The sequence below is a fragment of the Camelus bactrianus genome, chromosome 20, assembly GCF_048773025.1.
Source record: "Camelus bactrianus isolate YW-2024 breed Bactrian camel chromosome 20, ASM4877302v1, whole genome shotgun sequence".
In the NCBI taxonomy this organism is placed as follows: Eukaryota; Metazoa; Chordata; class Mammalia; order Artiodactyla; family Camelidae; genus Camelus; species Camelus bactrianus.
In genome coordinates this window covers 31,399,100-31,421,910 of record NC_133558.1, presented here as the reverse complement: position 1 = coordinate 31,421,910, position 22,811 = coordinate 31,399,100, and the positions used below count along the sequence as shown (strand labels likewise).

At 45.3% G+C, this 22,811-nt stretch overlaps 1 protein-coding gene across 2 annotated transcripts in view; it reads left to right on the top strand.

Moving 5' to 3' along the window:
- Positions 1-2,075: 2,075 nt before the first annotated feature.
- The window catches only part of ADGRF1 (adhesion G protein-coupled receptor F1), a 34,003-nt gene continuing 13,267 nt past the window's right edge, over positions 2,076-22,811 (top strand). The window contains exons 1-9 of one of the 2 annotated variants that reach the window (XM_045509339.2): positions 2,076-2,232; positions 12,127-12,280; positions 13,570-13,627; positions 15,617-15,766; positions 16,699-16,872; positions 18,547-18,647; positions 19,642-19,700; positions 20,898-21,049; positions 22,205-22,368. In XM_045509339.2, coding sequence (XP_045365295.2) covers positions 12,212-12,280; positions 13,570-13,627; positions 15,617-15,766; positions 16,699-16,872; positions 18,547-18,647; positions 19,642-19,700; positions 20,898-21,049; positions 22,205-22,368 — 927 coding nt within the window. In that variant the 5' untranslated portion in view covers positions 2,076-2,232; positions 12,127-12,211. Of the gene's footprint in view, positions 2,233-12,126; positions 12,281-13,569; positions 13,628-15,616; positions 15,767-16,698; positions 16,873-18,546; positions 18,648-19,641; positions 19,701-20,897; positions 21,050-22,204; positions 22,369-22,811 lie in introns of those variants that run through there. The other variant, XM_074348866.1, reaches the window with a different exon arrangement.

The following is a 22,811-nucleotide window of genomic DNA, read 5'->3' as shown; positions in this document are numbered from 1 at the left end:
AAAAAAAAGCACGTTCATTTCTTTGGATTCAGAGTTTCACCAAAATCAATGTACTCACGAAATCACTGGTGTCTACTGGTTGCCTAATTTTCTAATACCTGCTAAATGTTCTTGGTCTGGTAAGAAACTGTAGGAATTGCTTTGGTTCTGTGGGCCACACACCAGCCCCTTGGAAGTTGCTGGGTTTCACGACACAATCTGGCTGGAGGTGAATAAAGAGTTTCCATTTCAGTTGCAAGCCCTCACCATGTTGAGCTCCACACTGACTGGCCATTTCTTCCTCCCTTCCACTGCCTCCTTACTCCTCCTCCTCACTGCCCACCCAATTCCATAGCTACTCTCTTCCTAAGTAATTAATAAATTGTATAAACACAGTCCCACTGAGATGTTGGTGGCCGACGTCTGCCTATAAGCACTTGCCTGTTAATACAGACAGCAGGAGAAGAGCATCCTAGAACTGAAAAGACGGCATCTAATCCCAGGACTTTAGACACTGGGTCAACAGAGACAGAGTATATATTTTCAGAAGTCCCAGACCCTTGTCTTGAATGGAAACTTGATCTCCACTAACAACTGGTGGATTCTGAAAATAGGCAGAACCCTTCAGAAAAGGCCCACGAGGAGAATGGAATTAACTTGACTAAACTATGAGATCGACACTAACCCACCCAGGCTGGGGGATGGGGGGGGGGTCACTGGAGCAATGGTTGATGCCCTTGAACAGTTGGGGGTTGTCAGGATGGCCTTGTTCTCTTGACATCTCTTCCACTAGACCAGGTCCAGGCCTGGGCATGACGGGTTAGGAATGTGGACCAAGAGGTCCAGCGGGTGTTGGACACAAGCGGGTCACGTTGAGTTCAGGACTGCTTGGCATGAAAGGACTTCGATGTGAAATTATGGGCTCTAACATTATTGGGAATACTGTTCAGTCTAAAAATACAGATTTCTCTTAGAATTTAGTGCACCAAAGACCATTTTCTTCTCCCTGAGAAAATGTGTGCTCCGTCTTTTCTAGTAACAACAACAAGATACCTGAATAGCTTCCTCTTTTCTTTGATAGGAACTCTGTCCCCAGAATTACATTTTAAATTTACAAAACTGAGTAGCTACCTCAGTTTTTATTTACATTCTCCTCTTAGTTGACTCTCTACTTTGATAGTTCCCCTTTTTTATCATGTGGTTTATATAGAAATGTTTTAGTTCATGTTTCTTTTGAAAAAAAAATTTTTTTTATTTAATGGAAGTACTGGGGATTGAACCCAGGACCTCGTGCGTGCTGAGCATGTGCTCTATCACTGACTTATACCCTCCCCCTAGTTCACGTTTCTTTGTGTCTATTCTAATGTAATTTTATTTTATGCATTTAGTATTGAAAGCCACCTCAAGTCATTTGGAAAAGATGGAGTGACTTAAAGCATAAGTCATCAGAAGTCATTTGTAAATGCGGAATGTTTGTTTTTCAAATCAGATGACTCCTTAGAAAGGAAAGAGACTTTAATGAAAGAAGTTAGTAAGGTTTAGCCCTAGGGTTTCTAAGGACAAAGAATACACTGGAAACATTCACTCTGGGCAGGCACACCCTTGCTCTCTCTTGACTCCCCAGCCCTATTCCGTACTATTCTACCCAGAAGTCAGAAGACTTTGGGAGATTAGCACGTTGATTCTGCAGCCTTGAGTGAGAAAGTTGGAAAAGGAAAAATGGGATCCACCACTCCCCACACACCCCCTGGAATGACCCCCCCACCACGTGAAATTAATGCATGAAGGGCTGCATTCCTTCCATTCTGTGGGGTGTGACCCCCGGTGTCCCGAGGCTGGACGGGAAAGCTGGACAGAGTGGCCTCGTGTAACAGACAAACCTAGGACAGATGTGCTCTGCCTTCTGCTGGAGCATTTTTCTTCCCTTTTCCTCCTGTGATTTCTGTCTGCTGGGCGAATCCTTAGGTCTTAGGCTCTGAACTCCTTCCTCTTACCAGGCCTGATAGGGACTCCAAGTGGGAGGGAGAGTCAACAGAAAGGTATTTCTTCCTTCTTGAAGGGGGTGTGTTCTGGGCTTGTCTGCCTACAGGGCAGCAACGCACAGCAGGAGTTGCTGGTGAAGCAGTGGCCCTGTACGCCTGCCAGCGAGTGACCGGCGGTGGCTCAGATATTCCAATTGTCTTTCCAAACAAAGCAGCAGCAGTACAGCGGAGGAAGGCTCCCCGGGCTGCAATGTGAAGAGAGGACTCTCAGGTGAGCCCCAAAGCTGTGGTTGGATTTGCTGTCATCATTACCACTTGTTAATCTGAGATTCCTTCCCCCTTCCCATGGGGAGAACTCTGATTTCAGTAACCCATTTCCTGGAGAAGATTAACTAAAGGAACAGAGAGTGGAAAAAGCATGAGTAGATACAACAGAGTTCAGTGTCTTGGTAACCATATAAATTGAGGTGATTTGCTGACTCTCACACTTGGCTCAAAGGATACCTTTCTCTCTGTCAGTTACAACCCCATACCCCTCTTCTTGGGGTGGGCCTGGGAGGTCGAGTGACTGGGACTAAAAATACCAGTCTCATGGCTCCCACACATATGTTAGCCCTAGCCATCTCTTGAAATAAAAATACGCTGGAGCACATCAAGTTTATTTTCACTTTAGGATGAATTGATTTAAGCTTTGACCTAATCCGTTCATGTTCCGGAAGTACTTCTCAATTTAATTCCTTCTCTAGACTCTGAAAAATCCAAAAATTGACCCTCCCAATCATTGCCTCTGCTCTCTCCCCCGAATAACTATAAAGCAATGCACTGTATTTTCTGACCGATGGGCCTTGAAAATTAGTCATTTTTTCTTTTCTCTTTTCTTCTTTTTCTTCAAGAATCCATTTATGCAAACCTGATATTCCTTGTAATCCACCCAGGCCAGAGACTAAACGGGGGGAAGTGACTGAAGGAGGGATGGAAAGAGGGTCCGGGTGGGAGAGGTGCGGCGAGGTGACGGCTTTGACATTGCCATGGAGAAATCCATTCACCCAAACCTGGGAATAACAGGCGTGGTCTGGAGATGACAGACAGAAGAGAAGTAACAAAAACAGATAAAACTGCATTCTATAATTTATCAGAGTATTAGCACAAGCCTTTTGTTATGTTCTGTTTTTCTATATAGAACCACTACTAATTATTCAACCATAACCCCAATTTAAAACCGTACCTTATATGGCCACGTACAGTACTTGATTCAAGTATTAACAGCTGGTATAACCTTGAGAAAATTACTTAGCTTTTTTTTTATTCTGGTTTCTTAATTTGGAAAATGGTAGCAAGGAGCATGGAGCGTTAAAATGGGAGTACACGTGTGCTGAGTCTTATAAGCTTGACTTGCAAACACGCCTACTTCGTGCACAACCACGAGCTGATGTAAATTGTTGCTGACATGCCTCGTGGGTGCATATGTCTTGCTTCTCTGAAAAGACAGTGTATGTCTTTATCTTTTTTAAAAGCAGGGACAGGGTTTCCATCACAGTGTTTATCTCTGGCTGTGCTGAGGGTTGGGGGGCACCCTACTTGGGCATCCGTGTGCCCTCTGCTGTCATTCATTCCACTATCAGAGGGACACAGATATCCTCCTAGGAAAAGTACATGAACATATCATTCAAATGAAGGTGTCAGTGACATTTTTTAGCACTTGGGCTGGGAGCAAGTGTAAAATGGAAGAAACAAGAGTGTACTGGGTGTGGAAGGGCCTGAACAGTGGCACGGTGGGTCCTCAGGTGCATGACTCAGAAAGTGGAGGGGTGGCATCTCCAGGACAATGTCACTGAATTCACAGTTTACCTTAAGGCCACACCTTATGAAACCACATTCCACCCAATCTAAACAAATGCCTTTGCAACGTGCAGAATATTTCCGCCACATTCTCTTTCTGAAGTTCTTTGGCAGGGAATACCCGTAGCTATAGAGAAGGGGAAACCCGCTCCCAAACACACAGATGGTGTTGGAGCTGAGAAGCGCTCATGGGATGTCAAGTGTCCACAGTTCTGGACTGAGCACATGGTCCTCATGGCTGTGGAAATAATGTAGACACCTGGAGGGGTGATGCAAGAGATCCCCAGCGCCATCCTCACTCCCTGCACAGCTGGTTGGAGCCTTGCTGAGCTCCGCCACCGCCACCGGGGTCCACAAAGCCAGGCGGGAGGGCCTCCCGCCGCAACTCCTCCCCCACAGACCATCTCACAGGGGCTCTGGTGCAACGGCAGATGGAAACCTGGGCTCTGGCAGGCTGAGAATGAAAAGCCGTAAGAATGAACAAGTGTGAAAGCGCCCTGGCATTGCCTAGAGTTAGAGTAAATTTCGCACGCGCAGTCAGTTGAATAAATAAAATGCAAAGAGTGAACAGCCTTAAAATGTGCACAATATAGTTCGATCCCGTTGAAGATGGCTACCTGGTCCTCACGGTGTCTCTGGGTCCTCAGTGCCATTGTCAGTTTTTAGTCTCCAGACTCCCACAAACTGTGGAAACTCTAGTTTTTGTTTTGTTTTGTCTGAAAGAAAGTGTTTTAAAGTAAAGACTTTAAATAAGGTCTTGAAGATCATTTCCTTATCATTTGCCTCTTTCTCATAAGATAAAATTTTTAAAAATCTGATCATGAGTTCCTTTATTATTTAGGGGTAAGCAGGCATTTACTATAAATTTGTGGTGTTAGGACAGCTTGTCACAGTGGAACAGGGTCACACCTGCAAAGTTTTGGGTAAAGAGACGCTGTATTAAGCAGCTTATATTTTCCAGGAAACCATTCACACTTGTATTTGCACTTTAACCCAGTTTTGCTGGAAGACATCCCTATGTTTCATCTCTTAAGAGAGTCAGGCAAATTTTTCTAAAATTTTGTTTTTATTAAAGTATAGTTGATTTACAATGTTCGTTTCAGGTGTACAGCAAAGCGATTCAGTTATACATATACGTACGTATATGTAGGCTAATTATTTCTAATAAGACACTTAATGACATATTTCTTAGGTAGGTAATACTCTTCTACATTGTTGACCAAGATGCCAATTAAGCAAGTAACGAGCAAAAGAAAAGACACAGATAGCAGCAATATTTAAAAAAATATTTAGGGTAGAATTTCATTATATGACAAGACGCACCTTTAAAATTGATAAAGAAGTCATTAAGGTGGTCTATGAGAAAGAATGGTTTAGTCAAGAAACATAATTGGGATAAAAGGTTACTCATTTGGAAGAAAATGAAAGTAAACCCTTATTTTATACCAAAACCTAAAATAACTCCAGAAGAATTGAAGATTTAAATGTATACAACAAACAAACTCACCTAAAGCAGTGTTAAAAGAAAATATAGGATAGTTTTACAATCTTTTTATAGAAAAAAAATTCTTAGCATGACCCCAAATTTAAAATCCATAATGGAAAAGGTTGACAGATGTGATTCCATGAATGTCTTAAACTCTTGTGCCAAACAGGACAACATAAAAAGTTAAAAGAGCGAAAAGACAAAATGATGAGCAAATGTTTATAACATGAGTGACAAAGAGCTGATACCTATGCAATGTGATGAGCTCCTTGGAGCAGTTCTCAAGAAAAAGGTGAATATTTCAATAGACTTAGGACAATGACTTAGTCAAGCCAGAAAATATATATATATATATGACCAATAAACATCTAAAAAATGCTTAATCATATTAATAATCAAAGGTATAAAATTAAACCAATTAGATAAAAACTTGCCTATCAGTTTGGCAAACATTAAAAAGATGTTGGGGACAGTGTGATGAAATGGCATTTCTACACCTTACCAGGGACTGTAAATGCATACAAATTAGGAGGGCAGTTTGGCCACATCTATCAAAACTCAAAACGCAATAACCTAGAATTAAGGATGCACAAGAAGGAACATTTGGGGGCAGATTGTAGTAGGCTAGACAGCTAATTTGCCAGGATAATGTGTTCGCTTTCATCTGCACATAATCTGAAGCCCGGAAGGTTTTGAGTATGGATTGGCATGATATTTGCAGAATGGGTGGAATGCCAGGCAACTGGTTCTATTTCTCAAAAGAATCATCTGGGGAATATGATTGAAAACCTTGCTTTTACTTACTAGGAAATTATAATGAAAATACTATTAATAGGCTTAGGGAAGCTTAAAAAATGAGTGGGTTGGTTTTTTTTTTTTTTTTGGTAGATTTGAAACAATTAAGGTTTCTCGGTATGAGCACTGAATGAAAGCCATTTGTTTTACTTAAAAATAGATGACGCAAGAAAAGTTTGTAACATCTTTCATCTGACCTTTCTCACGCGAAGACCCCACAGACCTCGTTCTGTGGGTTCGTCCCAGGAGGCCTGATGGATTGCGTTTTCACCCCTAAATAGCTGACTTTCCTTAGACACCGGTGACACGTTGTATATTCTTTTTCCTGGACAAAGAGTCCTTAATTGTCAGGAACTCAGATGGCGATCAAGTTAACAATGATGACTTTATTAAAATCATGGCCTAAGCCAGGCCCAGAGTCCAAGAGAAATATTAGACTCTTTGGGGAGAGAGAGTTAAGGAAATAGTTGATAAATTCTTTTAATCTGGAATTTAGGTTTACCCTTCTCATTTTACACAAGTGGAAGAACAAAATCATTCCCTTAATTGCTGAAATACTTGAATCACTATATACGAAAGCATTCTCCAAATGAGAAAAAACTATTCTTATTTCTTCTTATGTAAGTACCCCCTCCCTTGAGTGCTGTTCAGGTACTCTTTTCAAGCAAGCAATCCCAGAGGAAGCTCACATTCTCTGGGATTTACCAACTGTAAGTCAGCACAGTCGAGTGGGGAAGATGGAAGCTAATGACCTGGGGATTCCGGGAAGGCTGGGTCCCCACTGCTAAGCTGAAGTCTTGGCTGGAAGAAAGCTTGGCACTTCCTCTGGAGTGCCATTAATCATCCTTTAGGGGCTTGGTGGTAACTTCTGCTCTACTGCACCGTGAGTGACAGAAGAAAATCTTCTGTTATAGGGGGTTGGAACAGAGCCAACCCTTGAGTCTGACAGGCAGGCTTTTGATAGACAAACTGAGCTGGACTCGTCTGTGGGAAATGAAGACCCACACCCAAAGAAGTCCCGGGTGATGAGCTAAGAATGACAGATCATCCTGTATCCCTTCTAAGATGCAAAGCAAAGATGAATTAATTTTAAAAACCAGAATCCTTATGAGGAGGGGGCAGACAGCTGTGCTAGGCAGACAGCACCAGCAGCAGGAGAAATGCCAATTCATGGCAAAGGACACAGGGACTTGTAAAAAAATATATCTCTCAATTTTGGGATGGAAAAGGATCAGAAGAAAAGGTAGCATCACAATCTGGACTCTGACGGGAGATCCATTGAATGAAACATCGGAGGGTGTAAACAGGGACCTAGGAACAAAGAGAGCCCAGCAGCCCAGCAGGTGTTTTGGGTCTGATCACAGCTTTTGGAGTTTCTCCAAGTGGATGGAGCTATGATGCGTGAACACGCCCGTGTCATGAACAGCCCGAGCCTGGCACAGTGCCTGGGAACTGGAGGCTCTCGATGCACAGTGATCAGACAAGCTGAAGTTCGGTGGATTGGTAAACTGTCCCAGGGAAGGGACGATGGAGCGAAGGAATTCCTTTTGTCTCCTGCAGCCTTATAACTCCAGAGTTCTTAAAAGTCATACCACTGCTCTCAACCCGAGGACTTAACTCAGCGGGTTCTCAGCCCCTCTCAGAAGATGCTTAAGAATGAAATAACCAGTGGAAGGAGAAAGCAAGACCAGAGTTCAGTAAAGACTGTAATCTCTCCAGGCTCAGATTTGATGACTGACGGACACTGATGAAAAGACCAATTAAATAAATAATCTATGAATTAGAAACCGGGAAATGGGTGTGAAATGATTGAATCTGACACTGGCTCTGAGTGCACCTTATTTTATTGCCTACTGTATACAAGAGGAAATTGAATCCAGACAGTTTTGGGGTTTTTTTAACTTTTACAGATTCTAACAGATAAGGGACCAAACTGAGGTTAGGGTCTAATTCATCTAGGTCTTTTTCCACTTTTATTCGATGTTAACATACTAAAAACATGCTAAAATAGAAAATGTGTGTTAAAAATTTTATTGTGGACACATATTTATATATACATGCACTGATATTTTAAGTAACTTTAAGTTATAATTCTTCTAGAAGAAGTTGGTCTAGCTTGTAAAATTCACCAAACCACCACACATTTTTTCCAGATGTGAAATTGGTTATCTTTTCTGTCCCTACATGTCTTTCCACCTGTCTTCTCTGCCATATCTGCCATATCTGCTTCTCTGCCATGTCATACACAGTGAAACTCTCCTCAAAGGCCAGTGGCCCAAAGATCCCTATACAAAGGCAGATCCCAATGAAAATGTGACCAAAGACATATAAAATAAGAGGTAACATAAAACCAAGGTTTTACAGGTCCTTTGCCTGTTAACCAGTTCTAGCTGAGTCATTTTTTTTTTTCCAGATCCTAGCTGGAGATCTGCTTTTTCTGTGTGGGGGTGTGGGGGATGCATGTGTGCCCATGTGAGTCCAAGACAGAGGAAGGTGACAACTCTTCTGGGAATTCTTCTATTTACAGAGGAAGAAACACAATCCCATAAATGCTGATGCCAGGAAAGCAGCCCAAGAGTTCAGCTCTGCCTAAAATTAGATTGTTGCTAAAAATACTGGAAAAGGTAGATGAGAGCAGTTCCAACTGTTGATAAGGAGACAGCTGTTGACATAAATAAATGATATTTGGAGTCCATAAATACATAACTGGAGAACTGGGGAGACAATGGGCAGCCGTCCCCAGAGGCGTAATAGCAAATTCTAATGATTGTTCTCCAAAGACTGAAGGACAGAGATTATCAGGAATGAATTCACTTGAATGAATTCAAGGAAGTAAGGGGGTTCCCAGCACAGCCAAGCCTTCCCACAGACGCCAGGGCCGACCCACTGTAGGTCAGACATAGCTGGTCCCTAGCTGCGCTGAGTGAGATGTGATATAAACACTTACTCTGATGACAACAGTAGTGACTGTGTGTGACAAGGACACATGGATTCTGAGAATTTTTTAATCATCAGAATCCTTCCAGCTTGGAAGGGGAAGTGCTGAAAATACCATGGAGTTTGCCTCTAGTAAAAGTGAACTTAAGTAGGATTTAAGATTACATCCCCCAACACACACACACACACAGAGTATTTCTTGGCATCCTCATGCTGAAACCCTCCTTTGAGTCTGATAACCGGTTACCGTAAAAATATATCTTTACCACCTCGAAGCTGGGACCCCTCCACTTATGCAGTGTTGGCCGTCAACCCAGGAGCACTTGATAAGTTAACTTGACTGAGAATCGAAGTCAAATTCTGACCCAATCCAACAAGTAACTATAAAGACTGGTGGTGAGGTTGAAATGCTAATATTAGTAGCTATTGATAATTGAGGCTTGCCACCTGCCAGGCGATGTTCTGAGTTCTCCATATGTAACTACTCATTAAATGCTCTGAAGAATCTCTGAATTAGATACTGCTTTCCCCATCTTATAGATGAGTAGACTGAGGCATAGAGAGCCTAAGAAAATGTCAAAGGGCATCCAGATGATTAATGTCAAATCTGAGATCCGAAGCCTGGGCAGTCTAACCACAGAACCTGCACTTCGAGATACCATTTTCCCGCCTTTGACTAGCTGTCAAATACAGGTTGCCCAGTTAAATATGAATTTCCGAAAAACAGCAGTAATTCTGGACGACGAATAGTGTCCCAAATATCGTGTGGCACATGCTTACACTAAAACATTATTATTTATCTGAAAGTCAGTCTTCCAACCTGACCCCAGAGGTAGCTGAGTGCACCGAGGAAGTAAAGAAGAAAACACTTTTTTTTAAAAAAAAAATTGAAGTACATTTGATTTACAATGTGTTAGTTTCTGGTGTACAGCAAAGTGATTCAGCTCTAAAAGGAGAAATTTTGGTTTGAGCTTTGGTCCCAAGCCCACTTGAAAGGAGGCTTCAGATCACAGTATCAGAATTCTTTTTTCCTCTCCCGTAGAATAACAGCTGTCAAAGCTGTCCAGGGGAGCGCCTCGTGTGGGAAGCTTTCATGATGCTCATGGCGGGGCCTGCCCTGAGATTTGGTAGGTTTAGAGTGGGGCGGGGGCACCTGGATTTTCGCGTGAGCTCCCCACTGTCTTCTCTTCTCCTTCCCGAGTCCGTCCTCCTTCTTGCAGTCCATCTTACTCGTGATTGGCCTGTGGACCGATGACTGGGAATCCCTGGTCTGAAACCCTGACCATAAGTGTCAGTTTTACCATTTCTAGCAAGTCCAAGGAGTCAGCCCAGAGCCCACCCGCCAGTGTGGGAAGGAGGGAGAATAAAGAGGCCGAGAGGATGAGAGAGGGTCTCCTCCCAACACGCAGAGCTGTCCCCCAGGACTTCTGGCGTTGGGTTTGCAGCCTCACGCCTGGATGCCCTGTGGGAGAAGGAGATTTTTCAGAGAGAGAGACTGAAAGAGAAACGGAGAGAAAGCGCCACGTGGGGGCCAGGCCCTCCGTTTGGAAGCAGCCTTGGCACAGGAGAGAGAGCACGTCCCCGTGCGCCAGGACAGCGGCCCTATGGGAGCGCCAGCAGTGCAAGGACACGGCCCGCACAGGACCCGGGAATTCACGTTAAACCCTGTCCCCGGAAGTGGAGGAAAGTGGGGAAGGGTCTAGAAGGAGCACGGGCTCCCTCTGCGATGTGGCCGCAGTCCAGGAAGGTCCTGGGAAATCAGTTAGGCAGGTCGTGGCAATTTATCAAAAAAAAAAAAAAAAAAAAAGAAAGAAAGAAAGAAAGAAAGAAAAGAAAACAGAAAATATCCAAGAGCAAAGAGAAAGAATTAAGTTTTGTTTCACAAAACTATTTGGTTATTTTAAGTATATATAAAATTTTCATTATGTTCGAGAGTGTACATACACAATGCATGTTTTATGCAGTATCTGTGTGTGTATATACACATACTCGTGTGATAAAATATGTTTCTTTCTATGGGGTCAAAAACATTTGAAAAACACCACTCCGGAGATGAATATCCAGCCCTTTCGGAAAGCAGAAGGCCCAGGCTAGAGGGCACAAACGTCAGGGCAGCCAGGTTTGGGGAAACAGGATCGGGAAGCTGATCTGGAGGCCGATCTGGAGGCCAGGCTGCTGCCCAGAGAAAGTTAAAGCGGTCGGTTAGGGGCGGTGGGGTTTGCGGGCAGGAAGGTGGAAGCGTGAGAGGACCATCCACGACCGACCGGAGGAGGTGGGTACAAGACGTGAACTTGCCCCACTGGTTATCCTTCATGCTTCCCTAGAAAGAGTCTTGGCTGCCAGGCAGGCCATGTCTGTGGGAGCCACCACCCGTCTCTAGTGCCTTTTCTCTTTTCCTGTAGATCGCAGTGCAGAGCGTGGGGCCGAGCAGTCGGGATGGCGGGGTGTGTGTGAAGTTTAAAGCACACCCAGGAAGCAAGATGAGTGGAGCCCCAACCCTGTGCTCTGTGCTCCTGGCCTCGGCCACTTGCTCTAATGGTGGGTTATTGAGTTTGGGAATCACAGCCTTCCTTCGTTTCCTCTGGAGCTGTGAAGGGGAAGGGAATTTTACGATCATGACTATGGGCTGAATTTTGTCTAAATTATTCGGAGCTAACTGTGAACTTGAGGACAATTTGCCACTTATTACATCAGCTCTGAAGAAGGACATTTGCCGGATTGGTTCATTGTGATTTTTATGCTGATTCTATCCTTACAATAATGGTTCCAGGGTCCTTGGTTATTTGAATGCTTGCCTTTACTGAGATGAAAAGAAAACCTCAGCGAAATAGAAAAGGCTGGCTGTCAAATGCACCCAGTTGCAAAGTTAAACAAGTCATGATTTTAAAGTAGTCTGTGTTGAGTCAAGTTTGAGCCCCTAGAAGAGAGCTCTGGAGAAATTTTCCTAGTAAGTTTGTAAAGTGAGAAAGTCACTACTTCTGCAGCAGGAGTGGAAGTGATGGCGTCTCCGGTGGAAAAATCATCAAACACTCAGGGCTTCCGATGAGCCCAGTTAGACCTCTGTGCATTTTTAAATTTTGGCTTGAATTCTTTGTTTTTGTGCCTCAGCCTTGCACAGTGCACACTCGTCTGGTCACAGACTGCGAACCCAGCTGTTCATGTCCCATCCAGGACCTCATCCAAGACCAGGAAGATGAGGGTTCCGGCGTTCTGGCTTTTCTCTTTCCTCACGGTCACCGAGGGCCGGGTCGGCTTCCTGGGGGTGAGTTGGCGTATGTCCCGTTTTCCTCTCCTCTGTCCTTCTGGCTGGTTGAGCATCCATCACTCCCTAAGCAGCTGAAGTGATGTGATTTAATAGACTTGGAATCAGGACTCAGAGTAGTCCTGGGTTCTTGTCTCAGCGTTACCAACTGTGTGGCCTTGGACGAGTCATTTTGTCTCTTGGAGCTTCAATGATCAAACTGCAAAACCAGGATCTTGGGCTAAGCCATCATGGAGATTTTTTCTAACTCAGCCTGCCCATGCCTTCTTTGGTGAAGAAAAAGCACATAGATCAGTGTTAGCAATCCTTGGCCCCTTCCCTGTTTATACTCGCTTTCTTCATGCTTTCATCTGGGATCACGGTTTTATTGTTCCCTCTATGCCAACGACTCCATCTCAGACCTGTGCCCCGAACTCCACACTCACATGCACACTGCCTACTTGGTGTCTCTGGCCAGGTGCCCATAGGCCCCTCAACTTAATATGTCCAAAGTGAATCTCTTAATTTTTTTTTCTCACCTAAACTGCTCCTCCTTTCCTGTCTCAGCAGGTGGTATCACTGTCTCTCCAGCTGCTTAGGCAAAAAACTTATTTTCATGCTTGACTCTTCTCATAATCCGTATCTAAACCGTTGGGTCTTTTTTCCCCCTGACTGTATCTTTAAAATATATCCAGAATCCAAACACTTCTCATCACCTCCATGGCTGCCATCCTGATCCACACCTTCAGCATCTCTCACCTATGTTATTTCAGTAACTCCTGAAATGCTCTCCTTGCTTCTGTGCTTCCTCCCAATATGGCTGCAAGACTGAGACTTCTAAAAAGTGGAGCGGAGCACATCTTTCCTCTGCTCAGAACTGTCTCATGGGCTCCCACCTCACGCAGGTGAAAACGAAGCTCTTGCCACTGCCCAGAAAGATCTACACGACCTGCATCCCCAGAGATACTCTCTGACCTCACTTCCGGCCTTTCCCCTACTCCGCTTAGCTACTCTGGCCTCCTCGCTCTGCCTTCTCCTGCCAGGCATGTTCTTACCCCAGGGCCTTTGCATGTGCTATTCCCACTGCCTGGAAAGTTCTTTCTCAGGGATCCTCACTTCCCCTACCCGTACAGCTTTGTGCTCAAAAGGTGCCTCAGTGATGTTTTCTCTCCCCTCACAGTCCTGTCTCCACCATCCCTGGCTTGGAGTTTAGATCCATGATTTCAGTTTATCTGGGAAATTCATTAAGGCCTCATGAAATGCAACATTACACAGCCTGGCTGTAATTATATATATATATTTTTTAACAGAGAGATGATGGCATCAGAACAAAAGGAGAACTCACTGTGAATAAGAAAAACCCTCCAGGTGAGATTACTTTAGAGGGCCTGGCACAGTGAACCCCAGTGCCAGGAGAGCAGGGTTCAAACCCCAGGAGTGCTTCTGACAGGTGGCGTAGTCGTTAGCCCATTACTAAACACCTCAGATATGCAAAATGATAACCATCACAGTTCCTACTGGGAGAATGCTTTTGAGGATTGAACAATATACTGAAGGCCTGGTATCCTGCACCACGCCCGGCCAGCAGCCGCCCCTTAGTCCTACTTTCCTTCCTCATCTTGATCCCAACTATGTAATGAATAGCACAGGCCTCAGACTAGGAAAGAATTGTGTTCCGAAATTTAGTTTGTGGGTCTGATGTTTCAAGCATGGAAGGTATTTCCTCATGGAAACAATGATACACACAGATGGTTATAAGATTCCTGGGTCAGTCCACAGAAGCCTTTTCACAGGGCAGTGAATCTACCATCCAGCAGTAAGCCGGAGGGGCCATGGAACTTACTGTGGGGAGGTAAGGCTACAGTTCTTTGGGAGCATGACATCAAAATGTCAACTAGGAAGGCCACGACATGGTAAAAGTACACGTATATATTGAGCCATCACTGCATGCCTGGCACTATTTTAAGTGTGTTAAATCAATCAAAGCCTCACACACACCCTCTCTGGGTTCGGTATAATGGTCATCTTTATTTTACAGACAGTGAAATTAACAGAGCTGGGGGCAGGAGGCGTGTTCACGCCCCTGTCAGTCTGACTCCAGACCAGAGTCATTAACCCCTGACCGTGTGACCAGAGTCACCTTTTCCCCCACCCCCCACCTCTTATCTGCTTGGGCCGTGGCAGTGGACATGCCCTCATCTCCCACCACTTGGGGTGACTCCCAAGGCCTGGAACAAAGATTCTGGCCTGGAGGAGATGGGGAGGTGGGGGGTAAGAGATGGGCTGAGGCTCCGAGGTGTGTGTTGGTGGCAGCTCCGAGAGCCGGGGTCTCCTGTGAATGCCCTGGGATGTACTGCAGTCCCTTGATTTCCTTCGGAGAAGCCTAGGGATTGATCCAGCTGATTTTCCTTCTCTGTAAATCTCCCTTCTGCCTGGCCCCACAGGACCCCTAAGACACGGGACAGTGTCAGAGATGCTCCTCGTCTCCTCTGTCCCTGCAGAAAGCACAGTTGTGTCCTGAGAAATCTGAGGGACTCTGAGAGGTGTCACTGCCCACAGCAATGAAATGAGACCCTGGAGAAAAGGGCGTCAATCTTTTTTGCCTCTTTTTCTCTGAGCTCCTTCACATTCTTAGCTTGGGGTCCACAGATGACCGCTGGAGGATCTTGAAACCCCACGGAAGTTCATACTGAGTTCCCTGTGAGCGTGCCCAAGTGCATTCAGGAGAGGAGCCATCTCTCCCAGCCAAAGCCACCTAGCGGTCTCTCCTTAGGGAAACAAAAGATGCTGCTCAGAAACTTCAGGGTGAAGACAGGGCGCAGGGAGGCCCAAGTCAGGTTTGGTCTGGTTTTGCTTTTTTGCATTTCATATACGTACACAAACTCAGCCAATTCATGGAATATTTATGCAGGAGAAGGAAGGGCTCTTCAGAGAGGAGAGAGGAAACCGGGAGGTCGGTATCAGAGATCCATCCAGGGGAGCAGAGCTGGGGGAGGAGCAGGGAAGGCTGACTGGGACTTCCTCACCTCGTCTCCCTTCGGTCTTGACCCCTGAAACTTGACTCTGGATGTGACCTGAGAAGTGTGTAGAGTCAGGAGGGTGATGCTGGGGTAGGTCCCAGAGGGTGGAGCAGCCGGCTTGGCAGAAGTAAGGGAGACCCAGCTCCGGCACCGCTGGACGTCTGCGCGCTTTGCTCCGGGGTCTCACTGTTAGTCCACGTCTGGATGAGCCAAAGGGAATGCCGGGCAGCGTCCGTGACCCCGGGCTGAGACGGGTGACTGCTCCGAGGTCACTCCCTCTACAATATCCGCCCCCGAGCTTGAGACAGGAGGCCTCCGACTGTCTTTCTCTCTCCAGGCCCAGTCCAGGAGTACGAGCTGCTGCTTCAGGTGGCCTATCGAGATGCCGAGGAGAAAATAAAACTGAAGAAATTTCTGACGGCTTTGAGGCCTCCATTCCCATGGTTACCTGGGCCGATGAGGATCACCAGAGTGAAGGCCACCACGTGTCAGTGTCCCCGGTGACCGGGAGTGGAAACGGGGAAGGTGGTGTATGCGGTGGGAGAGGTTAGATTATGCTGCGGAAACAACCAGCCCCACAAGTGGCTTATAAGAATAAATGCTCAAAAGAAATATTTGGCCAACAGCACCAATGACCACAGCAGTGGGGTTAGGAGACGTTAAATGATCTGTCTAAAGCAGTAGTTCTCAGAGTGTGGTCCCCAGTCTGGCAGTTGCAGCAGCATCAGGAAACATAAAAGAATCATACTGAACCATGAACCTTGAGGTGAGACCCTCCCGACCCCAACCAGGAAAGGCTGATGCATGATGAAGCCTGAGAACCATTTACTGCACACTGTCCCGGCATAATTTCACAATAGTGCCTGGTGACTTTGCCCCATTTTTTGTTTTTGTTTTTGTTTTTGCTTTTAATCTATTAAAAAGGAAAGGTTTTTAGTGGGAGTTTTAGGTCACATAGAAGGGGATAAGCCCACAGGACTGACTGATGGAATTTTTCACCATGACTCTCCAAAAAAGTTCCCTGTGTCTTTGCCGTATTGCTGACGGGGACTACAGGGGAGTGACGCCAGGTGGATGGGAGCCTCCGATAAGACAGTGGACAGATATCCCCTCTAACCCTTCCAGTAACTCACAGGTTCACAGACCCTCTTCTGCTTCCCTCTCCATTCAAGCCATATCTACTTCCGGATGCTAGTCCCAGCCATTTGATTTTTATAAGATTTCCAGTTCCAACCTCAGTATCTCTTGAGTGTGGGCATTCACTTAACCTTAAACATTGCCATCTTGGTTTCATCCTTCGAGCTCTTGGTGGGAAACACTTCTAGCCTTTGGTTCCGATTCTATGTCAGAGCCGAGAGAACTCAGCGGTGGTCCATTTATTCATCAGGCCCCGTGAGACCAAGCTCTGTTCTTCTGCAGACTGTAGTGACCAGAACAGGGCCCTGAGGTGTGCCTGTGAAGACAGCTACTCCTGGTTTCCTCCCTCGTGCCTCGATCCCCAGAAATGCTACCTTCGCATGGCTGGAGCACTCCCGAGCTGCGACTGTCGTGTCCACAACCTCACGCAGAGTGTCTACTTCTGTGAGAGAACAAGTAAGCGTGTGAGGATGCCAAGAAGGGAGCTCTGGGCTGGGGCAAGGGACAGAGAGGGACCTCTACATCATTGCCCCAGTGTTTCCTCTTTGCCTTCCTGGGAAGAGCTAGTGTTTGCAGGGAGATTGAAGGGCAGTGACAACATACCCTGCTGGGCTTGGCTGGACTCAGTGAGAGCTTCGTAAGTGCAGAAAATTCAGAAATGCACATTGGTGTCTGGGCGTCAGTTCAACCTGGAGGAGCGTCTAGCTCACCTCTATAATTCTATGATTCTTTTGAGATTTAAGGGGATTCACTGAAATTCCGAGTAGGGGAATTGCTTGAGTAAATAACATTTTCCTTCCTACCTTCTTTTCACCTGTTTGGCCGACATCAACTTCCAGAAAATAAAAGTTTAGAGGCATGAAAGCAGAGAAGGTTACACAGTGATTATATTGAAAGAAATGCTCTAACTTGCCAACAAATACACATGCTGAATGAATTGCCAAAACGAAACTAAAGTGGAAGAGTCTAGCTTAGGAAATCGGTTGAAGTTGAGGGAGCTACTGTTGACTTAGGTTGACACTCAGTGGGTGATGAGGTCAGCCAATGACGTGGACTCCAAGGGCTGGAAGCACTTTAAGAAATATTCCCCAAAGACTGGTTCAGTTATCCTGCAGCTCCAGATTTTGGTAGAGCTGAGCAAAGTTTGTGAAAGGATCTGAAATAGCCCAGTTTTCCTGGGTCTCCCTGGGTCCTCTTACCAGGACCACAGCAATTCAGATTAAGGTAACGTGTAATTATTAAGCACCATCTTTATACCCAGATCGGGGACAAATTCTGGGAGGGCCCAATGAAGCGTTTCTCTTGCTATGGATAAATTAACAGGCTACCAGGGGAGGCTAGGCTGTTAACACAAGAAAGGAGACAATGTAATCTCTTCAACACGTTTTGACAAAAGTCTACTCTTTGAAAGGTGATCCATGTCTGCTCCATCTTTGGGGGATACAGAGATGGACAGACAGGCATTTTACTCACAAGGGGCTTCCCAAAGTAGAGTGGGGACATATACACATGCGACGTGTTCAGAAAGAGATGTGTAGGTAAAGAGGCTGAAAGGGAGGTATGGATAAAGTACTGTAGGGATTTAGCGGTGGGAAGGACTCTTGCCTCTGGGGCCCAGAGAAGGCCTTGGAAAGGAGGCTCAGTTAACGAGGTTCTGAATGAAAGCTACACAGGATTCATCCATCCAAAGATGGGGAACAGCTGGTCCCAGAGCAGAAAAGCACCAGTAATGGGTAAGCAAGGGGTATGTTGGAGTTAGTAAGTCGTGATGTTTTAAAAATGATTTTAAAAAAACCCTTTAATAGGGACAATGTTAAGCTCAATGCCTAAACTGGGATATATTTCATTGCTAAGTGACTGCCTTTTATAACCACATGGGAGTGGCTACTCGTTTACCTACTTAAAGGTCGTCTTGATTACCAGCCATTCCCATTATGTTCCAAATCCACAACGGAAAATTCTGGTTTTATGTATGCTTCCTATATTACTTTAGGTGAACATTCACCGAAAGAAATTGAAATACTGCCATCAATGAGATGGCCCGAATTAGACTTCTGTAATTTTATGCTATAATATAAACAAGTGAGTAATTTTTATATAATTTTGTAAATTTCTTTTTGTTTTCTATAGAGGTTTGGGGTACTTTCAAAATTAATGAAACATTTACAAAAGACCTTTTGAATTCATCTTCTGCTATTTACTCCAAATATACCACTGGAACTGAAATTCAAGTAAGCACCTCCTACCTATTACATAAGATTTCATTGGCTAAACATAAGTTCCCAATGCAACATAGTTATTTAACACATATTCTTAATGACTCATTTTCAGCGAGTTACTTACATAGCAGTTAATCACCCTGCCCACAAGTGATGTACTTTGAACATTTTCTTTCAAGTAGCATTAAGCCGTTGATGTCTTTCCATTTCTTTTGTGTTCAGTTTGGCTCCTTTGTTAGGGTAATGTTCTTGATTATTTTTCTGTTCTTTGTTTGTCAAAAGAAAGGAACCGTATTCAGTATCTTGTAGTAACCGATGATGAAGAAGAACATGAGAACGAATGTGTGTATGTTACCATGGGACTGGTGCTGTACACCAGAAATTGATACAACATTGTAAACTGACTGTACTTCAATAAAAATATATTTAAAAATATATATATACAACTTTAAGGACTTAAGAAAAAAAGTTTTCATGATCTAAGCTCAATTGTCAATATTTGAGATTTGTTCTTCAAAAATCCTCGTTAGAGGCTAAAATGAGTTCCTAGGAGAAATTCTGGACTTTGTAATGAAGTCACCTAAAAGTACCTCTGCCTAGGATGATGGTTCAGGTGTGGTTCTAACAGAAGACACACACAGACGCTTCCCAGGTAGATTCAGCTTAAGTACTTATTGAAATCAATGGCTTATTTGGGGGAAGGAAAAAATAGATTTGGGGTGAATTTATTATATTATCTGGCACCCCATTCATCCTCTAGTCTAAGCAATTGGTTCTACATTCTTTACAAGCAACCTCAAAAATAAATTACATATGCGTGCACATGCGTGTGTGTGTACGTTGATTTTAATTGTATTTCTGTAACAGGCAGCTACCTCCCGCCATGTCTCCTTCGCTCAGTGCTTCCGTTAGTTTATTTATTGTCTGCGTCCATTTTTTTTTCCTCAAATGGCTTTCCTGTGTGGGGACAAAGATTAACATATCGCCCTTTGCTCTCTTTGTAAAGCTTAAAGAAGCATACAAAGGAATCCAAGGGTTTGAATCAGTTCGTGTCACTCAATTTCGGTAAGTAACACAATGGCCTTAGAAGGGAGCCCCTGGAATTGCGCACCAGTCCTGCAGGGTGCCTGGTACTGTTTCCCAGTCACCCTGACAGAAAACAGGGCAAAACTGGTCTTTGAAGTAGCAGTCTTACCCAGGTTCTAATGAAATCACCACTTCTGCCCTTGGACCCAGTGCACAGGACACTGTATATGCTTCCCAAGAGAGTGAATTTTCTGTTTCCCTCAATACTGTAGGGTTCCTGGAGTTAAGCCCCGCTGGCCTTCAAAACCAGGTATCCTGGGGTCTCCTCCTCCTCCCAGTGCTGGAACCCAGGGCTGGGGAGCCTGACGTGGGGCTCAGAACTCTCACTCCTGTGGGAGGACCTCTGTGGCTTAATTATTCTTCAGCTTGTGGGTCGCCCACCTGGGGGTATGGGGCCTGATTATATGGCGAGCACACCCCTCCTACCTTCCCATTGTGGCTCCCTCTTTATGTTTCCATTTGCAAAAGATCTTTTTTGCTAGGTTCCAGGCTTTTTTTTTCTAATGGTTGTTAAGCAGTCAGTTGTGGTTTCATTGTAGTCACGAGAGGAGGCCAGCTCATGGTCCTACCACTCTGCCATCTTGACTGGAAATCCACCGCTACTTTTAAATAAAGAATATAACCTTTTAATAAAAACTGAAATTCAAACTCTAAAGGGCCCAGTTGCTCTGGCTGCCGGGTGCCGCTAGAACATCATCTCCTACCCATCTCGCTCTTGCTTATTGAGTTTTAGTCACGTTAGTCTGACATTTGTCAGACTCACAGGCATTTTCTTGCCCCCGGCCCTTCTCAGGTGCTGGCGGTGCTATTTTGATGCTCTTTGCATCGCCGGCTGTTTCTTCTCATCCTTCAGGTCTCAGCTTCAGGGACCTTCTGCACAGAGAAGCCTTTCCTGACCAGTCCTATTTAAAGTGGGCCTCACCTCTCCTTGCGGTTCTTGTCACTGAACCTGCCTCTCATAACACTTAACAAAATTTGTAATTATATCTAGTGGGTTTTTTTTTTTTTCCCCTCACATGCATTGCCTTCTCCACTAGCACATAAGCTCCATGAAGGCGAAGACCCAAAGACCAAATCTGTCTGACCTGCTCCTGCGGACCCAGTGCCAGGCACACACGGAGTAAGCCCCGAGTGACTGAATGAACGAATCTCATTTTTCTTTCCCCGTCATTGTAGAGATGGAAGCATCGCTGTGTGGTATGAAGTTGTTGGTTCCAGCAGCACCTCCGAGCTGCTGTCAGGCATTGAACAGGTGGCTGAGGAAGCTAAGGCGGGTCTTCACAAGCTGTTTCCACTGCAAGACGACTCTTTCAGAGTGTTCGGAAAAGGTAACCCTGGGATTCCCGTTCTCCGTAGGGAGGTAGGTTAGGGGAGACCCATTAGGAGACTGCGTTTTGGAGATGCTCCCCAAACAGAACTGTTCCAAGACTGACTTTTAGTGGAAACAAACAGCGCTTTCCCACCCCACCCCCACCATGATGAAGCTCAAGTTCAGCTACTTCAGACCCTTACTAAGCACTGATCGGGTCTCTAACTCCTAATGTGAACGTCGCGCCAGGCTGACTTTACTGCAGGCTGCGATGGAAATGATACAGCAGTCGTTTCCTGGTATGCATGCTGGAAGAGCCCTGGGGCTGACCATACGCCTAACTCATAACCCAAGGACCAACCCAAAAACAAATGCATGTTTTTCCAGGTCTTTAACAAACACACAGACACACAAACACACACAGATGCACATAGACACCCCCCCACTACTTCCTTTCTTCAGATTTTTTTAAAAAGTTTTTACATTCAATACTAAAGCTCTCTTACCAAATGTGTGCCACCGTCAGCATTTACTCAACAACAATTTACTAAGCGTCCAAAGTGTTAGGCACCAAAGGGCACATCAGTGGGGAAAAGAAACAAAAGTCATAGCCTCTGTGGGTCTTCCATTCAAGGCTTCCTCCTTCCGTCCCAATCATGGCAGGAATATCTTACTGAGGACCAGCTGCAAGAGGAGCTAATGGGCTGTCCTGATGTGAGAAGCCTTCAAAGGGGTACAAAGTAGGACATGTCACCCCCAAATGACAGCTGCCTCTCTTTTAAGCATCTCATGCCTGCCTTGTCCCACAGTGTCTTGAAGGTTTTCTGGTTTTCTGGCATCCCCTTAAAGCAGGAAGTTATTTCCTGGGAGTGGTCACCCCCTGACTTATTTTCACCGAATACTTACTATTTGAAAGTCCATTAAAAGTGAGATTGTTGGCACAGATCAGACACCCAGAGAGAGGGGGCCACCCTCAGGGCGGGGAGAGCATCAGGACGGAGGAAAAGATGCTTCTAGGGAAGAGGCTGACCCTCAAAGGGTCCTACTCCCCTGCTCCTGAATTTTGGCTGGGTTTTGCCTCTGAAACTATGACTTCTAAAGCGCTGCTGCATCGTTAACACAGAGTGCCAAGGCATTCAGAGACGTTTCCCCCTTTGTTTCCACTCTTTTCCAGTCCAGTGTAACAGCCTTGTCTTTGGATTTGGGTCCGAGAATGATGAGTATACTCTTCCTTGTAGCAGCGGCCACACTGGAAGCATCACTGCCAGGTGCCAGCCCTCTGGGTGGCACATCCTCAGGGAGACGTGTGTGCTCGCTGAGCTGGAAGAACTGAAGAAGGTAAAAAAAAAAAAAAAAAAAAAAAAGCATTTCCACCTTGCAGACTTGCCCTGGTTTTGAGTTTCACACTGGGCGTCTCCCAGTGAGCATGGCTGGGTGAGGGGGTAAAATGTATCAATTTGTCTCATTGGTCAGAAGTTGAGGATGACATCAGACCCTGGGAAATCCAGGGAGTAGTGAGCATGAGTAGTGAGTCTAGGTGGCATCTGGGAACGTCAGAACATGTCAGATTGGACGGTTTCAGGGGGAGCAGGCGGCAGAGACATGAATCCATGTGGAAGAATCTACCATAAATGGTAGAAGGGCAACCAAGCTAGCCCCAGAAGTCCAGAGAGCCTGGGAATCACAGATCCAGGTGAAGGTGTGAGTCAGCAGCAATAAATCTAGTGCAGGTGTCAGAGACCGGGGCAGGGAGGGGCCAGCCAGAGGTGAACCATACAGAA